Source organism: Pelobates fuscus, chromosome 2 (assembly GCF_036172605.1).
Source record: "Pelobates fuscus isolate aPelFus1 chromosome 2, aPelFus1.pri, whole genome shotgun sequence".
NCBI classification, from domain to species: Eukaryota; Metazoa; Chordata; class Amphibia; order Anura; family Pelobatidae; genus Pelobates; species Pelobates fuscus.
This window is the reverse complement of record NC_086318.1, coordinates 281,742,742-281,764,579: the sequence shown is the minus strand read 5'-3', so window position 1 is coordinate 281,764,579 and position 21,838 is coordinate 281,742,742. Positions and strand designations below refer to the sequence as shown.

General features: G+C 44.1%; 1 protein-coding gene across 3 annotated transcripts in view; it reads left to right on the top strand.

Annotated features, from left to right (window-relative positions):
• The first annotated feature begins 669 nt into the window (after positions 1-669).
• Positions 670-21,838, top strand: part of LOC134587202 (general transcription factor IIH subunit 5) — a 948,377-nt gene continuing 927,208 nt past the window's right edge. For 2 of the 3 annotated variants that reach the window (XM_063443405.1, XM_063443404.1), the window contains exon 1: positions 670-815. In XM_063443405.1, the coding sequence (XP_063299475.1) occupies positions 769-815 (47 nt within the window). In that variant the 5' untranslated portion in view covers positions 670-768. The remainder of the gene's footprint in view (positions 816-21,838) is intronic. The other variant, XM_063443406.1, reaches the window with a different exon arrangement.

Sequence of the window (21,838 nt, the reverse complement as noted above, 5' to 3'; positions counted from 1 at the left end):
TCTGAGCCCCGGTCGGTGAATCGAATAAAGAATCTCTTCCTTCCTGAAGAAACCGGTGTCCACTTCTCTGTGCTTGGCTTCCGTCAGTTTCTCCGGTATCAAGGGAAGTGTTAGGGAAGTAGATTGGTAGAATGGTATTCAATGAAGACTTAGTGTGGTGTTTTTTTGTAGCCATTAACAGTTTAATGTTCATATGCTTTTGTGCAAGAGCTGATAATTACTTGAAAAACGAATTTCAGGGAGGTGGCTTCACCAGCTATTGCTCCTCCTCAAAAACACAGAGGGAACAGCACAGTGGGCACTGACTGCTGCTGGATTTTAATAGGGTATATGTACAGCACTGTACACATTTATTGCTTGACTTTTACAGCGTATTGGGACAGCATAGTGATGGTTGCTGTACTGTATTCTCAGGCTGTCCTGCAGGGGTGAAGTTGGAGAGCTGACTGTGACACCTACACACTGTATTAGCAGTACCAGGGGGAGGAGCTTTAGGTACTGTAGGCGGGAGCAGAGAGTCAGAGTTACTGTTTCGGAATTAGAGAGGCAGGGTTACGATGTGCTTGGGAGGCGGTTTTAGGAGGGGCAAGGATTGCCTTGTGGGCGGAGTTATAGGCACTTAGTGTAGCAAAATAATACAGAATGTTATCCAGGAGAAGAGCAGAAAGGGGCAGGCGTTACTGACTAAGTCACAGGGGAGGGGGCGTTCCGGTGTTTGCCGAGTGCAGTCGGAAGACATTCTGATAGCTGAATTCGTTAGCACACCGGATGAGGAAGTGCTTAGATCCAGCTGTGGTGGCTGTCATTGGAGTGCGGTAAGAGAGCCTGCTAGCTTATCACCGGCTAGTGAGCAGTCAGACTATACAGAACATCGGTCATCGGTTATGTTTTGTAATTGTACATAACGTTTAATAGCACTCAGAGCCATATAATATATCTCTCTCCCCACTCTCGTATTTGAAACTACAGGCCGGATTTTCCAAAAAGAGTATAGCTTTATTAGAAATGTGTTCATTCAGAATGTTTTAGAACGGGGTGTGACTTCTCACATGGGGTTCTCCTGGCATTGCTCCTCGTATTCTCTACTTTCTTTTTCTTATGAAGATCCAGCTCTCAATCTGAGCTAAACCTTGGAGTGCAGAAGCACCTCTTACTTAGTCTTCTGAGCTAAGCAAAGCAATGATAGGCTAGCTATTGTCAGCTGATCTCATTGCAGGGCTTAGCTGTGGAGAACTGGAGCCTCTGGGTAGACCCTAGATAAGATATCAATCCATTCTAAAATGCTTAAAGGGACACTCCAGGCAGCCCCTTTTACTCACCTGGTTCCAGTGCTGGGAGCCTCGTGAAGCTGTGCCCCCTATTTCGTCAAAATGACGAAATAGGCGGGCGCGAGCAGGGAACAATCAGACGCTTCCATTTGGAAGCGTTATTGCTCCCTTGTGTGCATGCGCGGCTAAGCTGCACATGCGCGCATACTTTTTAGGGCGGCATTCATGCCGCCCTATGAAGTCCTGAGCACACTACCGCGCATGCTCAGCTTGCGGTCTTTGCCTGCCCCCTCTACTCTGCTGACAGGCAGGAGAGAGAAGGCGTGCACACAGTGCCTTCTCTCTCCTGCACACGTCAGACGTATTTTAATACGTCTGACGTGTACATGGCCTTTTTAGGGCCATACATGATAGAAAGTCCCTCTGGTGGCCGTCTGAGTGACGGCCACTGGAGGTATTCCTATCAATCACTGTAAACACTGTATTTTCTCTGAAAACACAATGTTTACATTAGATTGCCTGCAGGGAGCTATAGATCTCACCTGAACAACTACATTAAGCTGTAGTTGTTCAGGTGACTATAGTGTCCCTTTAAACTCTTGAGTATTCAAGAGGGCGTTGGAGCACAAAAAACACTTACAAACTGGTACCAAGGATGAGTGTTTACCAACAGTCCTCATAGGTTTGCCAGAGGCCAATTTCTGTAAAGCACATAGCAAATATGTCATTAAACTCTTAGCCTTATTCTTTATTTTGGTTCTGTTTATAGAGACCTGTTGGGCACTTGTCACTTGGGCTGCACTTTACTTGTTAAAAAAAACAAACCAAAAAACAACTTGGAAAATAAAAACAAAATGTACACTACGTTCTCTTAAAGCCTTAAATATATTATCTGGGGTTTCCCTATGTCAGCTGGGGCCATTTTTAGTCTAACAGACCAGTGGTACGGAATGGATGGGTATGAGAATGAGACACATGGAGCGGCTGTGGAGAAATGAGGCACATAGAGGGGCGGGGTGTGAGACACAAGGAAATCGGTCTAGATGAAAATGCTTGTTCTTGGGTAGAACATTGGCTTAAAAACAGAATACAAAGAGTTGTCGTTAATGGTAAATTTCCAAGCTGGACAGAGGTGGCAAGTGGTGTCCCTCAGAGGTCTGTTCTTGTAATTTCTTAACTGTATTTTGTTATTAATATATTTATATATTGGTAACAAATACACTTAGAATGACAATCTATATATAAAATACAAATACATATATATTTCCATTAATAACTAGATAAGTATACACGTAGAATTTAAATACATATATATATCTATATTAAAATTCTATGTGTATATTTGTCATCTTTTAACATAATTATGTGATTTAATTAATTAAAATTTCACGTGCCTGACAACCCAGGTAGAAAGTGCAGAGAATTTAATTCGCAAGCACTATATTTTACCCTGTAACTTTCCAAAACACCATAAAACCTGTACATGGGGGGTATTGTTTTACTTGGGAGACTTTGCTGAACACAAATATTAGTGTTTTTAAAATGATAACTTGTATTACAAGTATGATATTTTTAGTAAAAGTGATTGTAACGGATCACCTGGCACCCCGACTGGGTACCTCCGTTGATGGATGCTCCTAGCGCTTCCTGAGGACTCCAAGCACTGCAGCAGACACCATAACCACCGTAGACTCCTCCAGAGAGCCAAAACAGGAACCAGCTATTCCAAGAGCTTAGCAGTGATTTAGCAAGGGAATATGACAAGCATAGCAATCCCTTGTAGCAGATTCCCCCAATAAGAGACGGCACTCCAAATTGAGGGTAAAGAAGAACTCAGGTTTAATTACACACACTCTGCTTTTATGCAATTCTCCCATGCAAGGGAGACGCCCACATACAATTATACATTACCCAATCACACAATGGTTACATCCCAAATATTCCCTCCCCTTAGCCTGAGAGGTAACCCAATTATCCGCACAGTTTAAACATACATTTTACCCAACTTTCATAACTCTAAAACCATACATCCAATATTAATAAGTTACATATTATTAAGCAGCACATTCCAAATACAAACATACCCAAAAATCATACGAATCCGTCCAGCCGTTTGGGAGATAGGTAGAAGTCACTTTTTTGACCGACCGCAGGCACATTTTCATGCCCAAAACAGTTCCAGGGATTTGGGCTGTGTGGTCGGTCTATTTTACACCGAGAAAACGACTAAGTCCCGGGCGTTCGAATCTTCGAACGGGACTTAGTCTCCAGCCGCGGTGTCGAAGAAGGTTAGGTTCAGCGGTGTTCGTGCAATTTAGTAGCCGCAAACTGTTCCATAGATTTGGCTGCACACACCGCTGACCGCGTTCGACTAAGTTAAAATGGCCGCCGCCACGTGTTCGTTTGTCGAATGACGGCCACTTCGACGACTTCGGCTGCATTCGAAGTGCCAGTTTAAATACTTGGGAACAGTGTTACAACTTTTAAAGGGCCGGGAACAGCATACAAAAATCCATTGTGCCCAAATACACTTCTTGCAGGGTTAATACACCCCAGGGCCATAGTCGCAGGGCAGGAGGCTAGCAACCAGGCTTCTCCATTTCACAGTGGCAAGGTTGGTTCCGCCACAGTGATGTTTTTTGCATTTTTCACACATGAACGGCACTTTTTCTGACAATATTATTGTTGTAATATGTTTTACTGTTTTGAAACACTTATGTTTGTTTTCAGTGAAGTCTCCCAAGTATAACAGTACCCCCCCATGTACAGGTTTTATGGTGTTTTGGAAAGTTAGAGTCAAATATAAGGCTTGCATTTCATTTTTTTCACATTGAAATTTGCCAGATTGGTTATGTTGCCTTTGAGACCGTATGGTAGCCCAGGAATGAGAATGAGAATTACCCCCATGATTGCATACCATTTGCAAAAGTAGACATCCCAAGGTTTTGCAAATGGGTCCAGTCATTTTTAGTAGCCACTTAGTCACAAACACTGGCCAAATATTTGTTTTTTTTTGCTTTTTTCACACAAAAACAAATATGAAGGCTAACTTTGGCCAGTGTTTGTGACTAAGTGGCTACTAAAAAGAATGGACATACGCCATTTGCAATACCTTGGGTGGTCTACTTTTGCAAATGGTATTCCATCATGGGGATAATTATCATTCCTGGGCTGCCACATGGTTTCAAAGGTAACATTACTAATCTGGCAAATTTCAATGTGAAAAAAAACTGAAAAATGGAATGTGCTATATTTGACCCTGTAACTTTCCAAAACACCATAAAAACTGTTAATGGAGGGTACTGCTGTACATTTGAGACTTTGCTGAATCCAAGTATGTGCTTTTTTTGCAGTTAGGCTAACAGTATTATGACATTTACAGCTAAAATGTCAGGTGGAACGACAATTTTTTTTTTTTTTTTTTAAATCTTAATTTCTTAGTTTTTGTATTTTCTTCATAATAATTTATGTTTCAAATATGAATAGTTTATGAGAAATTACAGCCCAGTTTCTACTGAACAAAATGATATATAATAAATGTAGGTGCACTTAATATGAAAGAGGTGAATTACGTGAACAGACATATAGCGCAAATTCCAGTTTTTGTTTACATTTTGTTTTGATCGGAACGTGTACTATTGACTCCGTCCTGAAGGGGTTAAAAAAAATTGTCTACTGATGCATGTTCATTTAACCCATTAAAACCATTATGGCATGTGGCTTAGCACACCCAAATGTTTTAGCCCTCTCTCCGGTTTACCTCCTTTCCCTAATTGCAGATCGCCTTCTGGGACCTGCCTGGCAACTCAGGCAGTCCACTTGCATCCAATGGCAGCGATCTGCAGAGAGCTCTCTTATCAAGCTGACTTTTTTTTTATTCGGAGGAATTTGAAGGTCTTTTAACCCCTTAGTGACCAGACCGTTTTTCAATTTTCTTACCGTTAAAGGGACCCATTTTCCTGGCACTGCAGGTCCCCTCTCCCTCCCACCCCCCCATCCCCGGTTGCTGAAGGGGTGAAAACCCCTTCAGTCACTTACCTGAGACCCCCGCCGATGTCCCTGCTCGCCGCCGCTGCTCCTCTTCCTTACGTCAGCCGGTGGGCGACACTGATCCCGCCCGCTGGGTGAGGAGACCTAATGAGCATGCGCGGCAATGCCGCGCACGCGCATTAGAGCTCTCCATAGGAAAGCATTGAAAATGCTTTCAACACTTTACTATGGGAAATTGAGCGACGCTGGAGGTCCTCACACAGCGTGAGAACGTCCAGCGACGCTCTAGCTATAAACACGGAAGTGCCCTCTAGTGGCTGTCTAGTAGACAGCCACTAGAGGAGGAGTTAACCCTGCAAGGTAATTATTGCAGTTTATAAAAAAACTGCAATAATTACACTTGCAGGGTTAAGGGTAGTGGGAGATGGCACCCAGACCACTCCAATGGGCAGAAGTGGTCTGGGTGCCTACAGTGTCCCTTTAAGGACCAGGGCTCTTTTTACATTTCTGCAGTGTTTAGCTGTAATTTTCCTCTTACTCATGTACTGTACCCACACAAATTATATACTGTTTTTCTCGCCATTAAATGGTCTTTCTAAAGAAACAATTATTTTCATAATATCCTATAATTTACTCTAAATATTTTACTAAAATATGATGAAAATATAAAAAAAACGCTTTTTTCTAACTTTGACCCCCAAAATATGTTACACATCTACAACCTCCAAAACACCAGTGCTAAATAGTTTCTACATTTTGTCCTGAGTTTAGAAATATGTTAAAATGTTCTTAGCTTTTTTTTGCAAGTTGTAGGGCAATAAGTACAAGTAGCACTTTGCTATTTCCAAACCATTTTTGTTCTTCAAAATTAACGAACGTTACAATGTGTCATGCCAAAAGCATGAGTTGGTGTTTGATGTGTGTTTATATATGTTAAGAGTTGTTTTTTTTGTAAACCTTGGGATGACATTTATTGTGGTCTTTGATCTGGCACCAGGCCTAGACCATAAAACATCTAGATAGCCATCACCAGAGCTGGACACAAGGAATTGCAGAGAGTGGGCAATAAACTGCCAGACCAAGCCCCTCTGATCTCCCCCCCCCATGGGTCTGCCCACTGAGAAACAACTAGTTTAGATATATATATATATACTAGTTTAGATATATAATGAGGGTTCAGTTATTCATTTTTTCTTTGGTCAGCAACTTCTAGGAGACCTATACCATCTAAGACTCCCACAAGAATCCTATATGGGGTAACTACATGTAAGGAATTTCTTGTGTTTTCTTCTATTTTATTTTATGTACTGTTTTGCAATTTGTTATCTGTATGCCATTTATTTATGTATTTTGTACTCAGCACTGTGAATCTTTTTTGTCAGATTAAAATGTTTACTTAATCAGTTTGTGTCTCTGTTCTCTATGAGCTTCACTCCCCAAAAGGAAAGCTCAGGTAAAGAAATTGCATATTTGTTTTTGTGTAATTTCCAAAGACCAAGCTCAGTGCTGATTTAAAATACATACAAAGTGCAAAACAGTTCTTCCCTCTCCCATCTTTTGTTTTTCTTTCTCTATCCTATTTGTGAATATGGAGGCCTATCGCAAACACTCGAAAGAGGCCTTGGAATTGTTGTGCCAAGAAAAGGATTTACCAACTTTTGGCAAAAATAAGGCACAACTTATTGCTGACCTTGTGGAGGCTGACAGACATGTTTTCCAGCCAGAGACGGACACTGAAAGGGTCACTGAGCTACCTACTACTGCAGGAGTGTTGCTTACTGGAATGCCTGGTGGTTGTACCCCTCAAAACATTAAGGACATTTGCTCAACTGATTTATTTCGGCATCTGATGGCTGCAAATCCGCAGGCGGCCCTGCACTTGATGATCCAACAGCAGGCTGCAGAAAGGGAATCTGCAGAGAGGCTGGCCGAAAGGGAGGCGCAAAGGAGACACGAGCTGGAACTTGCTAAACTGCAATTTACCCTTCCGTCCTCACTGAACAGCAATGCATCAGAGTCCAGCACACGTAGGCTCCGTAAGGATGATTTTCCTTCCCTTGAAGAAGGGACGGATTTGGATGTATTTTTAAAAAAAAATTATTTCTTTATTAGTTTTCTTTATATAGGTCAGGGGTACGGGGTAATCATCACAAGCATTTCCCAATATTCTCTGTAATCTACAACATTGGTGGTATCCAATATATCACACATTGATAATAATAATAATAACAACAACAACAACATCCTCGTCTGCCCGATCAGTTATCGATTGGACAGTTGTTCAATAGTGTGCTTAGTAGGAATTACATATCCATGACCAGTTATTTTACCGGGACACGTTGATGTCAGTTATTTCACTGGTACGGACCTATCTTGGTCTGTGTTAAGGTTCCTTATAATCCTTTGTGGTAGGGGTAAGGGTAGGGGTATAACTGGTATCCGTCGAACCGGGAGAGAGTGGAAGGGGAAGCGAGTGTATTTTAGGGTACGTGGTTGTTTAGGTTTATGTTGCAATACATGGGTATATTTCCATATTTGCTATTCCCTGGTCTTAGATCTATGTCCTATCAGATCCTATTCTTTTATTCTGTCGTCTATAGTCTTTTCCCATGTTTCCTCGAATAGAGGACGTTTGTGCGCTAGGTCAGTCGTCATCTTTTCATATATATATAGAATTGGTGGATTTTGTCTATTAGTTGGGGCATGGAGGGGCAGTCGGTGGTCTAACACTTTTGTGCTAGGAGGTTTCTGGCGGCCATGAATATTAATACCGTAACCTGTTTTTCACCTGGTTTAAGGTGCTTAGGTAACAAGAGCATCAGACAAATAGGCGCTGTCATAGGGAAGGCCGGAATTTCCACAGTGGCTGTATAGCTGTACAAGACCACCACATGTGAAATAGTAAGCCCACCTCTAGTTTACATCTCCAACAGGAAGATGGTGTATTAGTGAATATGTGTTGGAGTCTCTGGGGGGTCATGTACCATCGATACATAAGTTTCCTGTGGGCTTCTATGTGGGAGAAGCAGCGGGTCCATTTAGATAAACCATTTAGGGCCCGCAACCATTCCTCATCAGTCTATGTGATGCCACAGTCGGATTCCCATTGCATTCTGTGCGGCTGAGGTTTAAGCAATGTACCCTCTTGCCATGCTTTATAGCACAACGTTAGTGCCTTTGGTTTGGTCGGTGTTGTCCAGCATCTATCTATAACCTGGCAAGAGTGTATACGGTTATATGTTTGTGTGTTACGCGTGGGTAGTGTATAGGCCGTGATGATGCTCTTGAGCTGTAGATATGAAAAAATGGCACGGTTCGGTATGGGCCATTTGGCTTGTAAGTCAGGGAATGGAGTCATCCCCTTGTTCTCTGTCAGGTGGGAGATATGTGTTATTCCTGCTGTCAGCCAGTCCGCAAGCGGTATGTCTCTGTTTACGGTTCTGAGGGCCGACAAAGGCGCTCTGGGATGGAACTTGTCATTGTAACCTAGGGTGAGTAAAAATTGATCCCACACCTCCACCATGTATTGTGTAGTCGGAAAGAGGGTAAGTCTTTGTTTTCTAAGTCGTTTAGGCGTCCATAAGTAGTCGACAAGAGATGTGTCTGAGCCTTGGGCTCTTTCCATGTCCGTCCATTGTATCAGATTGGGTTGGGCATGCAGCAGGATGCCGGCCGCTAGGACTGTAGCTCTGTGGTATTGCCATATGTTGGGCAGGCCTACGCCGCCAAGTGTGGGGGCAGTCTGAAGAAGGGTTAATGAGACTCTGGGTCTTTTACCTTCCCATATAAAGGAGCCACAGAGTTTTTGCAGGGCTTTACAAAATAGTTTGGATATCCTTAGTGGCAGCATCCTAAAAACATAGAGGATGCGCGGGAGCAGCATCATTTTATAGGCATTTATTTTCCCCAACCACGATAGTAGGACGTGCTTCCATTTATTCATCTCTATTTTGCATTGTGTTATTAGAGGGTTATAATTCAGTTTTATGGTAGTCTGTATAGTCGTAGCTATCTTCACCCCTAGATATGTGAGGGAGGTTGACCTCCAATCAAATTGGTGCGTGTCCTGTAAGATGTTTATCAGTGTCCTAGGTAAGTTTAGTGGCAGTGCCTGGGTCTTGTCCTTGTTCAATCTATAATAGGAAATTCTGCCGAACTCTTCTAGTAATTTTATTAGAGGGGGTAAGGAATGTTCGGGGTCAGAGAGAGCGACAAATATGTCGTCTGCGAAAAGTGCTAAATCATAAGATTTGTCATGGATTTTAATGCCATGTATATTGGGGTGCGTTCGTATCTTATATGCTAGGGGTTCCAGCGATAAGATATATAGAAGAGGCGAAAGAGGGCAACCTTGACGGGTCCCATTTGTGATTTGGAATGGTGCGGATAAGAATCCGCCATGAGACACTTTTGCTGTAGGGGCACCATAGAGGGCCATGATGTTTCTGATAACATCATCGGGAAAATGGTACCTCTCCAGCACTTTGGTCATGTACGTCCAGTTTAGCCTATCGAAGACTTTTTCTGCGTCCAGCGCAAGAAAAAGACCCCCTTGTCCGCTCTTTTCAAGTGTGGAAATTATATTCAAGATTTTTTCTGGTATTGTCAGAGCCTTGTCGGCCCCTCACAAATCCAGATTGATCATTGTGTATAAGTTTATGGAGAATAGGGGCAAGCCGGTTACTAAGTAATTTCGCATATATTTTGGCATCCCCATTCAACAGTGAGATGGGCCGGAAGTTCTTGCATTGGGTCGGGGCTTTACCTGGCTTAGGGAGAGTGGAAATATGCACCACCAGCATCTCTTCTGGAAGAGCACCTTTTGTGGCACTGTGGTTGAGGATGTTAAGTAAGTGGGGGGATAAGATAGTAGAGAAGGTTTGAAAATATGCGTTGGAGAGCCCATCAAGGCCTGGGGATTTATGGGCCGGGAGGTGAGAGATGACCTCTAAGAGTTCTTCTAGGGAGAAGGGTTGTGTTAGGCTATGTTGGTCCTCTGCCGTCAATCTTGGCAAATGTACCCCTGTCAAAAAATTGTCAATTGTCTCAGGTGTAGGAATAGTTGTTTTGGGGTCATTCTTAAGGTTATACAGTTCCTCGTAATACTTTGCAAACTTGTTCACTATTCCCTGCGGATCTAAAATCCGTTTCCCTTTCCCATCATCTAGGTGGGCAATCCTGGAGGCGACTGTTTTAAGTTTGAGTTGGGAACCTAGTTCAGCGCCCGCCCTGTTGCCGTTGGCAAAAAAATTGTATTTGGCTTTTCGCAGTATAAAAGTTGTTTTTGCAAGTTCCATGGTTCTAAGACGGGATTGTAGCTTTAACAATTGTGTGTGTGTGTGGCAAGATTGGGGTCTTTTTTGTTAGAGTGCGTCCAATGTGCAATTTCAGCTAGTAATGCATTGTATTCATTCGTCCTTGTTTTTTTTTGCATGGCTAGCATGTTTTATAAAACTGCCATGAATACAAGCTTTATGAGCCAACCAGATCTGGTCTATAGAGGAATCGTCAGTAGTGTTCTCTCTGAAGTAATTAGTTAGATCAGTAGAGATTTGGGTCACAATGTTGGGGTTTGTTAATAACGTGTCGTTCAGCCTCCATGTACCTGTTCCTTTATTGGGAAAAGGTTCTTTAATGGTTAATGTGATGGGAGCATGGTCCGACCATGAAACAAGCCCTATAGTGGATTCCTCTATGTTAGGCAGGTAAGTAGCTGGGACTAGAAAGCGGTCTATTCGTGAGTAGCTATTATGTGCTGTTGTGTGGCATGTATAATCAATCTCTGTTGGGTGTTGTATGCGCCATGGGTCTACCAAATGATGGGAAGCAAGAGTGACACAAATGCGAGTCGATAGAGCTATTCTTTGTTTCCGTGAGGTCGCAGAGATGGTTGCTGTGGCAGAGGAGTCAGCCGTGCTATCAATTAAAAAGTTGGTGTCGCCTCCAATGATTACCTCCCCATATTTATGCATTTCTGCCAGTGCTAATATTAGAACTAAGAAATCGTGTTGGTTATCATTGGGGCTATAGATATTGATTAGGGTATAAGGATTGTTATTAATTAAACATTGAAGTAGTAAGTAGCGACCTTTCTTGTCACCAATCTTGCGTATTAATGAGAACGTGACATCTCTACTTATCAGAGTGGAGACCCCTCTTTTTTTGGTGGTGAAACACGTATGAAAGTCGTGTGGGTATTCTTTGGAACTAAATCTAGGTCTACCCTGCCAAGTAAAATGCGTCTCCTGAAAAAACGCCATCTGTGCTTTGTTTTTTTTGGCCTCAGCAATAGCCAGTCGTCGTTTATTAGGGGAGTTAAGCCCTTTCGTGTTCAAGGATAGAATTTTAAGATGCATGGAATCGATTAGGTGTATGCTCATCTGAATGTGGATTGAACATTGAACATGGCAACATATACATTACAGTGCATTAATTCAAAGCTTCATTACTAGGGTGCGATGTCTCAGCAGCTCCTTCCCGTGGGGGTTGATCAGGTTGTGGGAGCGCTGGAGTTTGTTGGTCTAGTAGAGGTTTTGCGATTCAGCGCCCAGTCTTTAGCCAGGGATTTCAGAGCCATGGTATCTGCCCCGTGTTTCGCTTCGTTGTGTGAAAGCGGTATTTGCCAGTCCTGGAGTAGTTTCTTGCCTTCTGTGAAATCACGTATCGGCCTATCTACTCCATTCCTTTTCACCAGCAGTTTGGTGGGGAAGCCCCACTTATAGGGTATGTTGGCCTTCCGCAGAGCTTCTGTAAGAGGTGCGAAGGTCTTGCGCTAGGTCATTGTCGCGGAGGAGAGGTCTGTAAATATTTTGAGGTTCTGGTATGGATCGGGCCACTGTTTCAGTGCTCTAGAGGCTTGCATAATTCTATCTTTGGTGTTATAGAAGTGGACCCTGGTGATCACGTCCCTTGTTACATCTAGGGGTAAGTGTTTGGGTTTTGGGGAGTCTGTGTGTTCTATCCAGGGTTAATTCCAAGTTATTTAGAGACGGTATGAGCGTCTTGAAGAGGTCTTGGACATATCTGGAGAGGTCTGCATTCACTACCGACTCAGGGATACCCCTTATGCGGACATTATTTAGTCTGCTTCTGTCCTCATGGTCCGCAACCCTCTCTTCCAGAGAGTGCAGTTTCTGCTGCAGCGAGGTGTAGGCCTCAGCCATAGAGTTGTGCGCCTCAGCCATAGAGTTGTGCGCATCAATCAGCTCGTCTGTGCGGTCTTCCAGGCGCGCAGTTCTTTCGCCGACATTTTGTATGTCCGCTTTTATTTCTGCCGTCATCTGTAAAAGATCTGCTTTAAAGGAGGTTTTAAGTTCCATCATTATGTTCCTCACCGAGAGCTCTGTAGCCGGGTTGGAGATTCCGTCCATCACGGCCATATTCTCTCTTGCGTCGGAACAGTTTGACGGGGACTGGGATCTGTCGGCGCCATCTTGGTCATCGTGTTCCGAGGACTGCTGCTTCTCCAGGTGGGAATGCAGGGTTTTTTGTTTAAATTTCTTGATGGATTTTGTTGCCATCTTGCTGGGTAGTCGTTCCGTTCGGTAACAGGGTGTTTTTTGCCGTTATTGCTGTTATTTGCACGCTGTATTAGCCACCACACGGGAGAGCCTCCGTTTTACACGTCTGTTCCCATGCGCTGCTAGGACACGCCCCCGATTTGGATGTATTTTTAAAAAGTTTTGAGAAAGTATGCAGGCAGCATCAACTACCCTCAGATCAGTGGGGCAGATATTTAACTCCACAATTGAAAGTGAAAGCCTTGGATGTGTTTGTGTCCCTTCCCCCAGAGACTGATAACAACTATGAGGCAATCAAATCTGCATTGCAAAAAACTTTTAACCTTACTCCTGAGTCTTACAGGAAAAAGTTTAGGAGTATGCCGCAATGCCCATCATCCAGCTGCATTCTATATGTTGCACAATTAGAAACCACGTTCTGGCGATGGGTAACAGGAGTACAATCTACTACCTATGAAGCCCTTAATGGTCCTGGAGCAGTTCTTGCAGACCCGGAGCCCTAATGTACGAGAGTGGATTTTGGAAAGAAAGCCAAAAAATGCTAGGGCTGCTGCAGAACTGGCAGATGACTATGCCGACATCCATGCACCCACATCCAGGCGTGGACTGATGTCCGCTTCTTCCTTGACCTGGAGAGAAGCTATAGTTCAATCATCACCTGTAAGATCTGCAGTGAGAACTTCACCGCCGACTGCCAGCGCTACGCGGGGCTATGTCAAGTGAATCAGATGCCCGCCGTTGTTTTTGATGCAACCAGATTGGTCATCTGAGCAGGACTTTCCCCACTAGGAATATACCCTCACCAGCCCGTGGAGAGGCACCATCAGTTTTGCTTGTGGGTGGGTCCGTGGGGAAACGAGACGATAACCTGCAGAGTGTCATTGTGGGTGACCGAGTGACCATGGGACTGAGAGATTCTGGAGCTTCATTCACCCTGGTGCGCCCTGAAGTAGTGAATACAGAGGACATAATCCCTGGAAGAACCATGTCCATCAAAGGAATTGGGGGTGTGCGCCCCGCTGTGCCCCTGGCATGTGTGTACCTTGATTGGGGTGCAGACAAAGGTTTGCGGGAAGTGGGGATTTCGGAGGGGAATTTCGGAGGGGAATGTTCTGTTGGGGAATGATTTGGGCAGGATGCTGTGTCACTATGCTCCACAGGACACTGTTTGTGAGCCAGAAGGGCTGACTGCTCCACCTACGGTATTGTGTGAAACTTTGGGAGACCTTGTGAACTGTGATTGCTTGGAGGGAGAGCAGGGTGTGGATAAATATATACCTGTTACTGAACCAGTGATGTCTACCAAATGTGAGATGGGGTGAGTAGTGATGTGCCTGTATCAAAATACTGTGAGGCTGGGATGTCAGAGAGTAAGAAGGAGGAGGAGGAAGGTGAGAGCCAGGCATGTGTACCACTAGCCGCAGTGGTAACAAGTCAGCAGTGTGTCAGGGCTGCAGCAGGAGAGTCTGAGGGGCTATGTGAGATTGTGAGAGGATGGCCTGCCTTGGAGAAGAAATTATGTGAGTGTGTGCAAAATTCTGTATCTGATCAAGGGGGGGGGGGGGGGTCAAATGTTTCCTGTGAAAATGTATGGGAAAAGCCTTCCAGCGAGAGGGGGCTGAATGAATATATGTGCCTGAAGCAGATGTATGTGATGTACTGGGTGAAAATGTGAAGGGACAGCAAGGCTACGAGGGAGGGCAGAGGGTGTGTGAGCTTTACTCTGTGCCAGACTTAGCCAGTTTCCAAAGTTCTGTATGTGTGATCACCTGGAGTAAAAGTCTGTGGGTCCAGGAAGGATGGCTGCAGGGAACATACTGTTGGAGGAACCAGGAACCTTGTCAGTTTATCACAACTCACGCATACACCTAAGCAACTTTCTGATTGTGAACCAAACATTCAAAGTCTGATAGTGCAATCAGCCCAGCAGACAGACCCCAAAATGAAAGAGATGATGGGTGTTGATACAGCACATCTATCCTGGGAGTGTTCTCTGTCTGCTTTTTTGTGTGCTTACCGGGGAGTGCTGCAGAAATCCTTTGGTTTCTTCCCCTTACAACTAATACATGAGCGCAGTGGGTGTGGTTTAAGGGATGTTACCAGAGATCGATGGGAAATTGAAACAGGCAAATCAGGCATGTTTGCTGAGGATGTAGCTGTGGTATGGACTGATTACAACCTGCTGCAGGTGTCAGGTAACAATGATAAACTGCTCCGTTGGAGCCTAATCCTCCAACAGTATAATTTCACTGCCCAGCACAAAAAGGGCAGCTTGCATGGGAATGCAGATGGTCTGTCTCTGCAGGGGGAGTAGAGGGTTAATGGTAGACAGATAAATCAGCCTGTAGCTGAATTTTTCTGTCCACCATCTTAAGGGGGAGGTGTCATGCCAAAAGCACGAGTTGGTGTTTGATGTGTGTTTATATATGTTAAGAGTTGTTTTTTTTGTAAACCTTGGGATGACATTTATTGTGGTCTTTGATCTGGCACCAGGACTAGACTATAAAACATCTAGATAGCCAACACCAGAGCTGGACATAAGGAATTGCAGATAGTGGACAATAAACTGCCAGACCAACCCCCTCTGATTCCCCCCCAGGGGCCTGCCCACTGAGAAACAACTAGTTTAGATATATAATGAGGGTGCTGGACTATCCAGAGGAGTTCAGTTATTCATTTTTTCTTTGGTCAGCAACTTCTAGGAGACCTATACCATCTAAGACTCCCACAAGAATTCTATATGGGGTAAATATATGTAAGGAATTTCTTGTGTTTTCTTCTATTTTATTTTATGTACTGTTTTGCAATTTGTTATCTGTATGCCATTTATTTCTGTATTTTGTACTCAGCACTGTGAATCTTTTTTGTCAGATTAAATGTTTAATTAATCAGCTTGTGTCTCTGTTCTCTATGAGCTTCACTCCCCAAAAGGAAAGCTCAGGTAAACATGTTGCCAAAAAGGGTTATTTATATGTGTTTGATCAGTAAAAGTAGAACTGTGATTCTATAATTCTCCTGTGTGTGGGGTAACTTAAGACGCCCGGGTTTAAAAGTCTTGGTGGTGGCAGTAAAGTGTGTAATAAGGGGTTAGTGTAGAATGGATTGCAGGGGTTAATTGAGTGGTTCCTGGGACTAGCAACAGGTAACCAGGGGTCTGGTGTCATTAACCCTGTCACTTCCACACTCTCCCCACTGTCTCGTCTGGGCCTATAACCCACGCTCGTGACACAATGTAACACTGATATCTGTCAGAATTCCTTAATAACCCTTCACATGTATATATTTTTTAAAAGAAGACAACCTAAGGTATATAACTTGTGGTATGTGGCTCTTTTCATGCAACAATTTTACCACCAATCTATGCCAAATTAAAAAAAAAAAAAAAAAAAAATGTTTTTTTTTTTTTTGACACACATGGCAATTTAAGAATACATGTACTGAGAACTTTAAGGGTTACTGCCACAGAACACCCCAATATGTGTTCAGCAACATCTCCTGAGTACAGTGATACCACCCATGTATAGGTGTGTCGGGTTCTCTAGGGGCTAAAATACCTTATTTGTAATTTTCACAGCTGATCATCATGTACCCAAGTCCTATTTGGGACATTTTTTTAAGCCGGCCAATGTAATTTACCCCCATCAAACCATATATTTTTGAAACATAGACACCTTAGGGTATTTCAAATGGTGGTATTTTAACACTTTCCATGCACTAATTATATCACCAGTCAAACCTTTGGGAAGTCATTTTTTTGTTATTTCTCTCTCACATTGTATTTTAGACATGGATCCTCAGTTCCTGTTATGTGTTACTGACAAAGGACACCCCAATATGTGTTTTGCAACATCTCCTGAGTATGTCTCCTACCATCAATGGGCAAAATTAGATCCAGAATCGAGAGATTAGAGTCTTGCCATGTGGCAACGAACCAGACTTTGTCAGATACTACATCTCTAGCGGCTGCTACGGCTATTTTACAGGGTAATGTAGCAGTCCTCATATCCCCAATTGGCATTCTCATGATAACACAAGCCCATATGGTACCTCTTTAGATCCACAAAGATATTCTGGAAGGGAAGGACGTGAATTCCCGAATATGTACTGGCGTTTGGGATCTATAGAGGTGCAGTGTGTACTAATTTGCCACATAGGAGAGAAGAATTTGACACGTATATGCATAAGCTGGTGTACCGGGCACAAATACGGCGGATACGCCTTTTATGATTATCATAGGTCATTCTCGGCCTGTGTAAACTGGACACAACGTTGTTCTGTAGGCATTTTGCCAGCTTGAGGACATCAGCCTGTGCTTTGTGTTCTTCAACCTCCCACTCAACAAATCTTTGTCCTAGTGACGTCTCAGTTTCGGGCCAACAACCCCATGGTTTACCAGCCAGGTCTGAGAATGGAATTTTTGCCTTAACTGTTGGTATTATGGAATGTAAAAACTTGCAGTCAGCTATCAATGACCCAGATTCAGTTGACATACTTTTATTACACAAATTGGATCAAGGGTTTATCCTAGGCCCCTTTCCCACACATCCCTTTGCTATTTGGCGGACAAATCCAATAGGTGTTGTCACGGGGAAACACTCCTTACAAAAGAGGCTGATTATTGATCTTTCCGAACCTTACTCCTCCCTTATCCCCAGTTTCTATGGAATTCCATGTTGTGCGGTGCTGGAAGTCAACAGCCTACTGCCGATACATCCCTCAACCAGAGATAGAAATAAGACCAGCATTCCAACTCTTAGCATTTTAAGATTCTATGTTGTGATAATGTTGGTGTTTGTTGAGTGAATACATTTTGGCACACTTCCTTTACCCCACTTTATTTACAGGCCTACCGATACGTTCCTTACTTCCAAGTACAGAAAATGTAACAATATTTCAAACCATCATAACTCCTATAATATTAGTCAGAACTCCACGAAAAAGACTTCACCACATAGCAGGTGCCTAATCTGTTGAAATACCGCTCAGATCAGTTTGGTAGAATAGGAACGCCATTCGAGTGAAGTTTAGACTGGTCAACCACGAGGTGAAGCCCCAAAACAGTTCCATGTGGTTTGTCTTCTTTCGGGAGTTTTCACTGTTAAACTAAAGAATGCAAATGTTAATGAAATAGGTAGTCTTGTGCCTTGTGTTCATTCATTCCATTCAGTCGAATGCCGCTCTATATAGACGAAAGGAAATTAACGTACGAACAGGATGGAAGTTCACCGGTGTTCGCATGGTCGAGTGTCCAATTATAGTTCCACGCACTCGACGACCAAACACCGCTGTATGTTCGTGAGCAAAGATGGCCGCCACCACGTGTTCGGTCATACGAACGGCGGCCACCCATTTAGAACCTTGCGGTTTTCTGGTGTGAAGATAGTCAGTCCCCCTCACCCCCCCCCCCCCCCCCCCCGCCAACCCAGATCGCGGGTCCAGGTAAGTCCAGGGCTCCTTTTTTTGCTTTCCTATGGACTGAATGCACACGCGGCTCTTGCCGCTCATGCGCATTCAGCCAATGACGTCGGAAGGAAGAGGAGAGTCCCCAGCGCTGAGGGAGATATGTATTTATAACGTCATTATAAAAGTATTTCGATTTAAATATATATGTATTTTTCAAATTTATGCTTTATTGTTTTAGTCAAGGGGTTAGGGATACAGAAGAGAAGGTGGGAGGGTTATTCATGCATAAGCGGTATCTAGCTTGACAATAATTATGATGCATCACAACAATACAGGTACAAATACAGATATATGTGTGGCATTGTTTCCTCTCGATACAATTCGTTACGTTATGGTACAATGCCAATGTACGAGGAAAATATGTGTTATCATCGCTCTCATCCCTGTAATGCCAACAATTAGATAAATCTGGAGGTGTCATCTTGCCCTGCCCGCCTCCTCAGAGGTCTGGGTGATATGAACCTGTGCTTGAGGTCAAGAACCTGGGAGGGGGGTAATAGTAGGAAGGTAGGAATTGGTGGGCGGGGGGAGTGATCGGAGGGATGGGGGGAGATGCGTGAGTACTACCCTTAGTTAGAGGTCGGTATCATTATTAGGGGTCAGGAGTGTTGCGAGAGGGGAACAGGGGGATTCAGGACTAGCTCTTATCATCTGTTCCGTCAGGTCTCGCCTGTGTCTGTGCCCTTTCTTTTACCCTTCCAAATTCTTCTACCCATTTATCCCAGATTGCATCAAATTGTTGTGTTTTGGCTGAGTATGAAATCGACATCCTCTCGTATATGTGGAATTGCTTTACTTTATCTGTTAACTGGGACAAGGAAGGGCAGTCGTGGGATTTCCAGTTAAGCGCTAGTAGACTTCTTGATGCTAGTAAGACTAGCGCCACTATTTGTTTTTGACCTGGATTTAGACCCTTTGGAAGCAGTAGTAGTAGGCAGATTGATGCAGTCAGTTCAAATTGTGGGATGTCTAGTGCGTCCAAGAGTGACCTTGCTGTGGCCTATAGAGGCTGGATGTTCCCGCAGGACCACCACAGATGGAGTAGTGTGCCCGTAGCTGAGTTGCATCTCCAGCACATCGGGTTCGACTTGGGGTTTATCTGGTGGAGTCTGTGTGGTGTCATGTACCACCAGTACAATAGTTTTCTATGGGCTTCTATGTGTGTGAAGCACTTTGTCAATTTGGACAGCCCGTTTAATGCTTGGAGCCACTCTTTGTCTGATAGGGTCAAGTCGCAGTCTTTTTCCCAGTGGACTTTGTGTGGGTGTGGTGTAGATGGCATAAGTTCCTGCCACGCGTTGTAGCACAGTGAGAGTGCTTTGGGTTAAGTAGGTGCGGACCAACATCTTTCAATGAATAGATGAAGGGCAACCTGAGGTGAATGCGTTGGGTTGTGTGGAGTTTTAGCATGGGCTTGTAGGACGCTTTTCACCTGTAGGTATGAAAAGGTGGCTCGGTTAGGGAGTTGCCACCTTTGTTGCAGGATCGGGAAGGGTGTCACTTTCCTGTCAGTCATCAGTTGGGATATGGTTTTGATCCCTACTCTGTGCCAGTCTTGTAGTGGTATGTCTGGTACTATTGCCCTGAGGGTTGAAATGGGCGATTTAGGGTGGAAGGAGGCGCGGTAACCCATAGCTCCCATAAATTCATCCCATATTGCAACCATAAGTTGGGTGGTAGGGAAGAGATCATTACGTGTCGTCCTTAACTGTTTGGGCGTCCATAAGTGGTCAATGAGTGAATGGTTGCCGAATTGTGCCCTCTCCATGTCTACCCATTGGATTGTGTTAGGTGGCGTATGCAGTAGAACACTTGAGGCCAGGAGTGCCGCCCTATAATACTGTCTGATGTTTGGGAGGCCCACACCTCCGGAGCGGGTGGCCGTTTGTAGTAGTGCCATAGACACTCTAGGTTTTTTGCCCCCCCAAATGAATGCGCTGCATAGTTTTTGTAATGTTTTGCAGTGTAGGTTGGGGATTTTGAGGGGAAGCATCCTGAAGACATAAAGGATGCGGGGCAGGATCATCATCTTGTATGCATTAATTTTCCCTAACCAGGATATCATGGTGTGTTTCCACTTATTCATTTCTGTTTTGCCGAGCGTCATCAGTGGTGTGTAGTTTAATGCTATTGTGGCTGGAATGGAGGGTGCGACCTTTATCCCTAGATATGTTATGGATGTGGTTCTCCAGTCAAAGTTGTAAGTGGTGCGGAGGAAGTCAGTTTGGGTTTTCGGTAGGTTTACGGGTAGGGCTTGGGTTTTATCTTGATTTAGTTTATAGTAGGAAACTTTTCCGAATTGTTGTATGAGATTTAGCATGTGGGGCAATGATTGGGAGGGGTCCGTCAGTGCTACAAAGATGTAATCCGCAAACAGGGCTAGGTTGTACATTTTGCCGCATATGGGAATTCCTTGTATTTTAGGGTGTAGTCTGATTTTTACATGCCAGTGGTTCGCGGGCCAGTATGTACAAAAGGGGGGAGAGGGGGCATCCTTGCCGGGTGCCATTCGTGATGGAGAAGGGGTTGGACAGGAAGCCTCCGTGTGAGACTCTGGCTGCTGGGTTGCGGTAAAGTGCCATTATACTTTTAATGGTAGATTCGGGGAAGTTGTATTTGCTTAGAGTTTCAGCCATGTACGTCCAGTTCAAGCGGTCGAAGGCCTTTTCTGCATCTAGTGCAAGGAAGAGGCCCTTCGAACCGCCTGTGTCAAGTGTTGCCAACATGTTCAGGATTTTCCTGGTGTTGTCTGAGCCCTGACGGCCTTTTATAAACCCTGACTGGTCATTGTGCACTAGTTTGTGGAGGAGAGGGGCCAATCGGTTGCTGATAAGTTTAGCATAAATTTTGGCGTCTCCATTAAGTAGGGAGATAGGCCTAAAGTTTTTGCACAGGGTGGGGGGTTTGCCAGGCTTGGGGAGGGTGGATATGTGGGCTAGCAGCATCTCGTCTGGCAACGCACCCATAGTAGCACAGTGGTTTATGAGACTTAGAAGGTGTGGTGTGAGAATGGTGGAGAATTGTTGGTAATAGGCATTCGTGAAACCATCGGGACCTGGGGATTTGTGAGCTGGGAGCTGAGATATAACAGCTGTAAGCTCGTTTAGGGAGAATGGTCGTTGTAACAGGTCTAAGTCTCCGTCTTGTAGTTTCGGTAGGTCGATGCCTGTCAGGAATTTGTCAATGTCATCATGTGTTGGTAGAAACATGTTGGGATCATTTTTTAGATTATATAATTCACCGTAATATTGTGCAAACAGGTCTACAACAGCTTGTGGGTTCAAAATCTTCTTTCCCTTATTATCTATTAGGAAGGCAATCCTGGAGGCGACTTTTCTCTCCTTCAATTAGGAGGCCAGTTTGGCACCTGCCCTGTTTCCATTGGCAAAAAAGTTGTGTTTAGCCTTGCATAAAAGATACGTCGTTTTGGCTAATTCTATATTTTTCAATCGGTTTTGGAGGGCTAATAGGGTTTTGTGGGTGGTCTTGCATGGGTCTCGTTTGTTGGAGTGTGTCAGTGTAGCGATTTCTGATACCAGCGCATTGTATTCTGCTAGTCTTAACTTTTTGCCTCTACTGGCATGTTTTATGAAACTG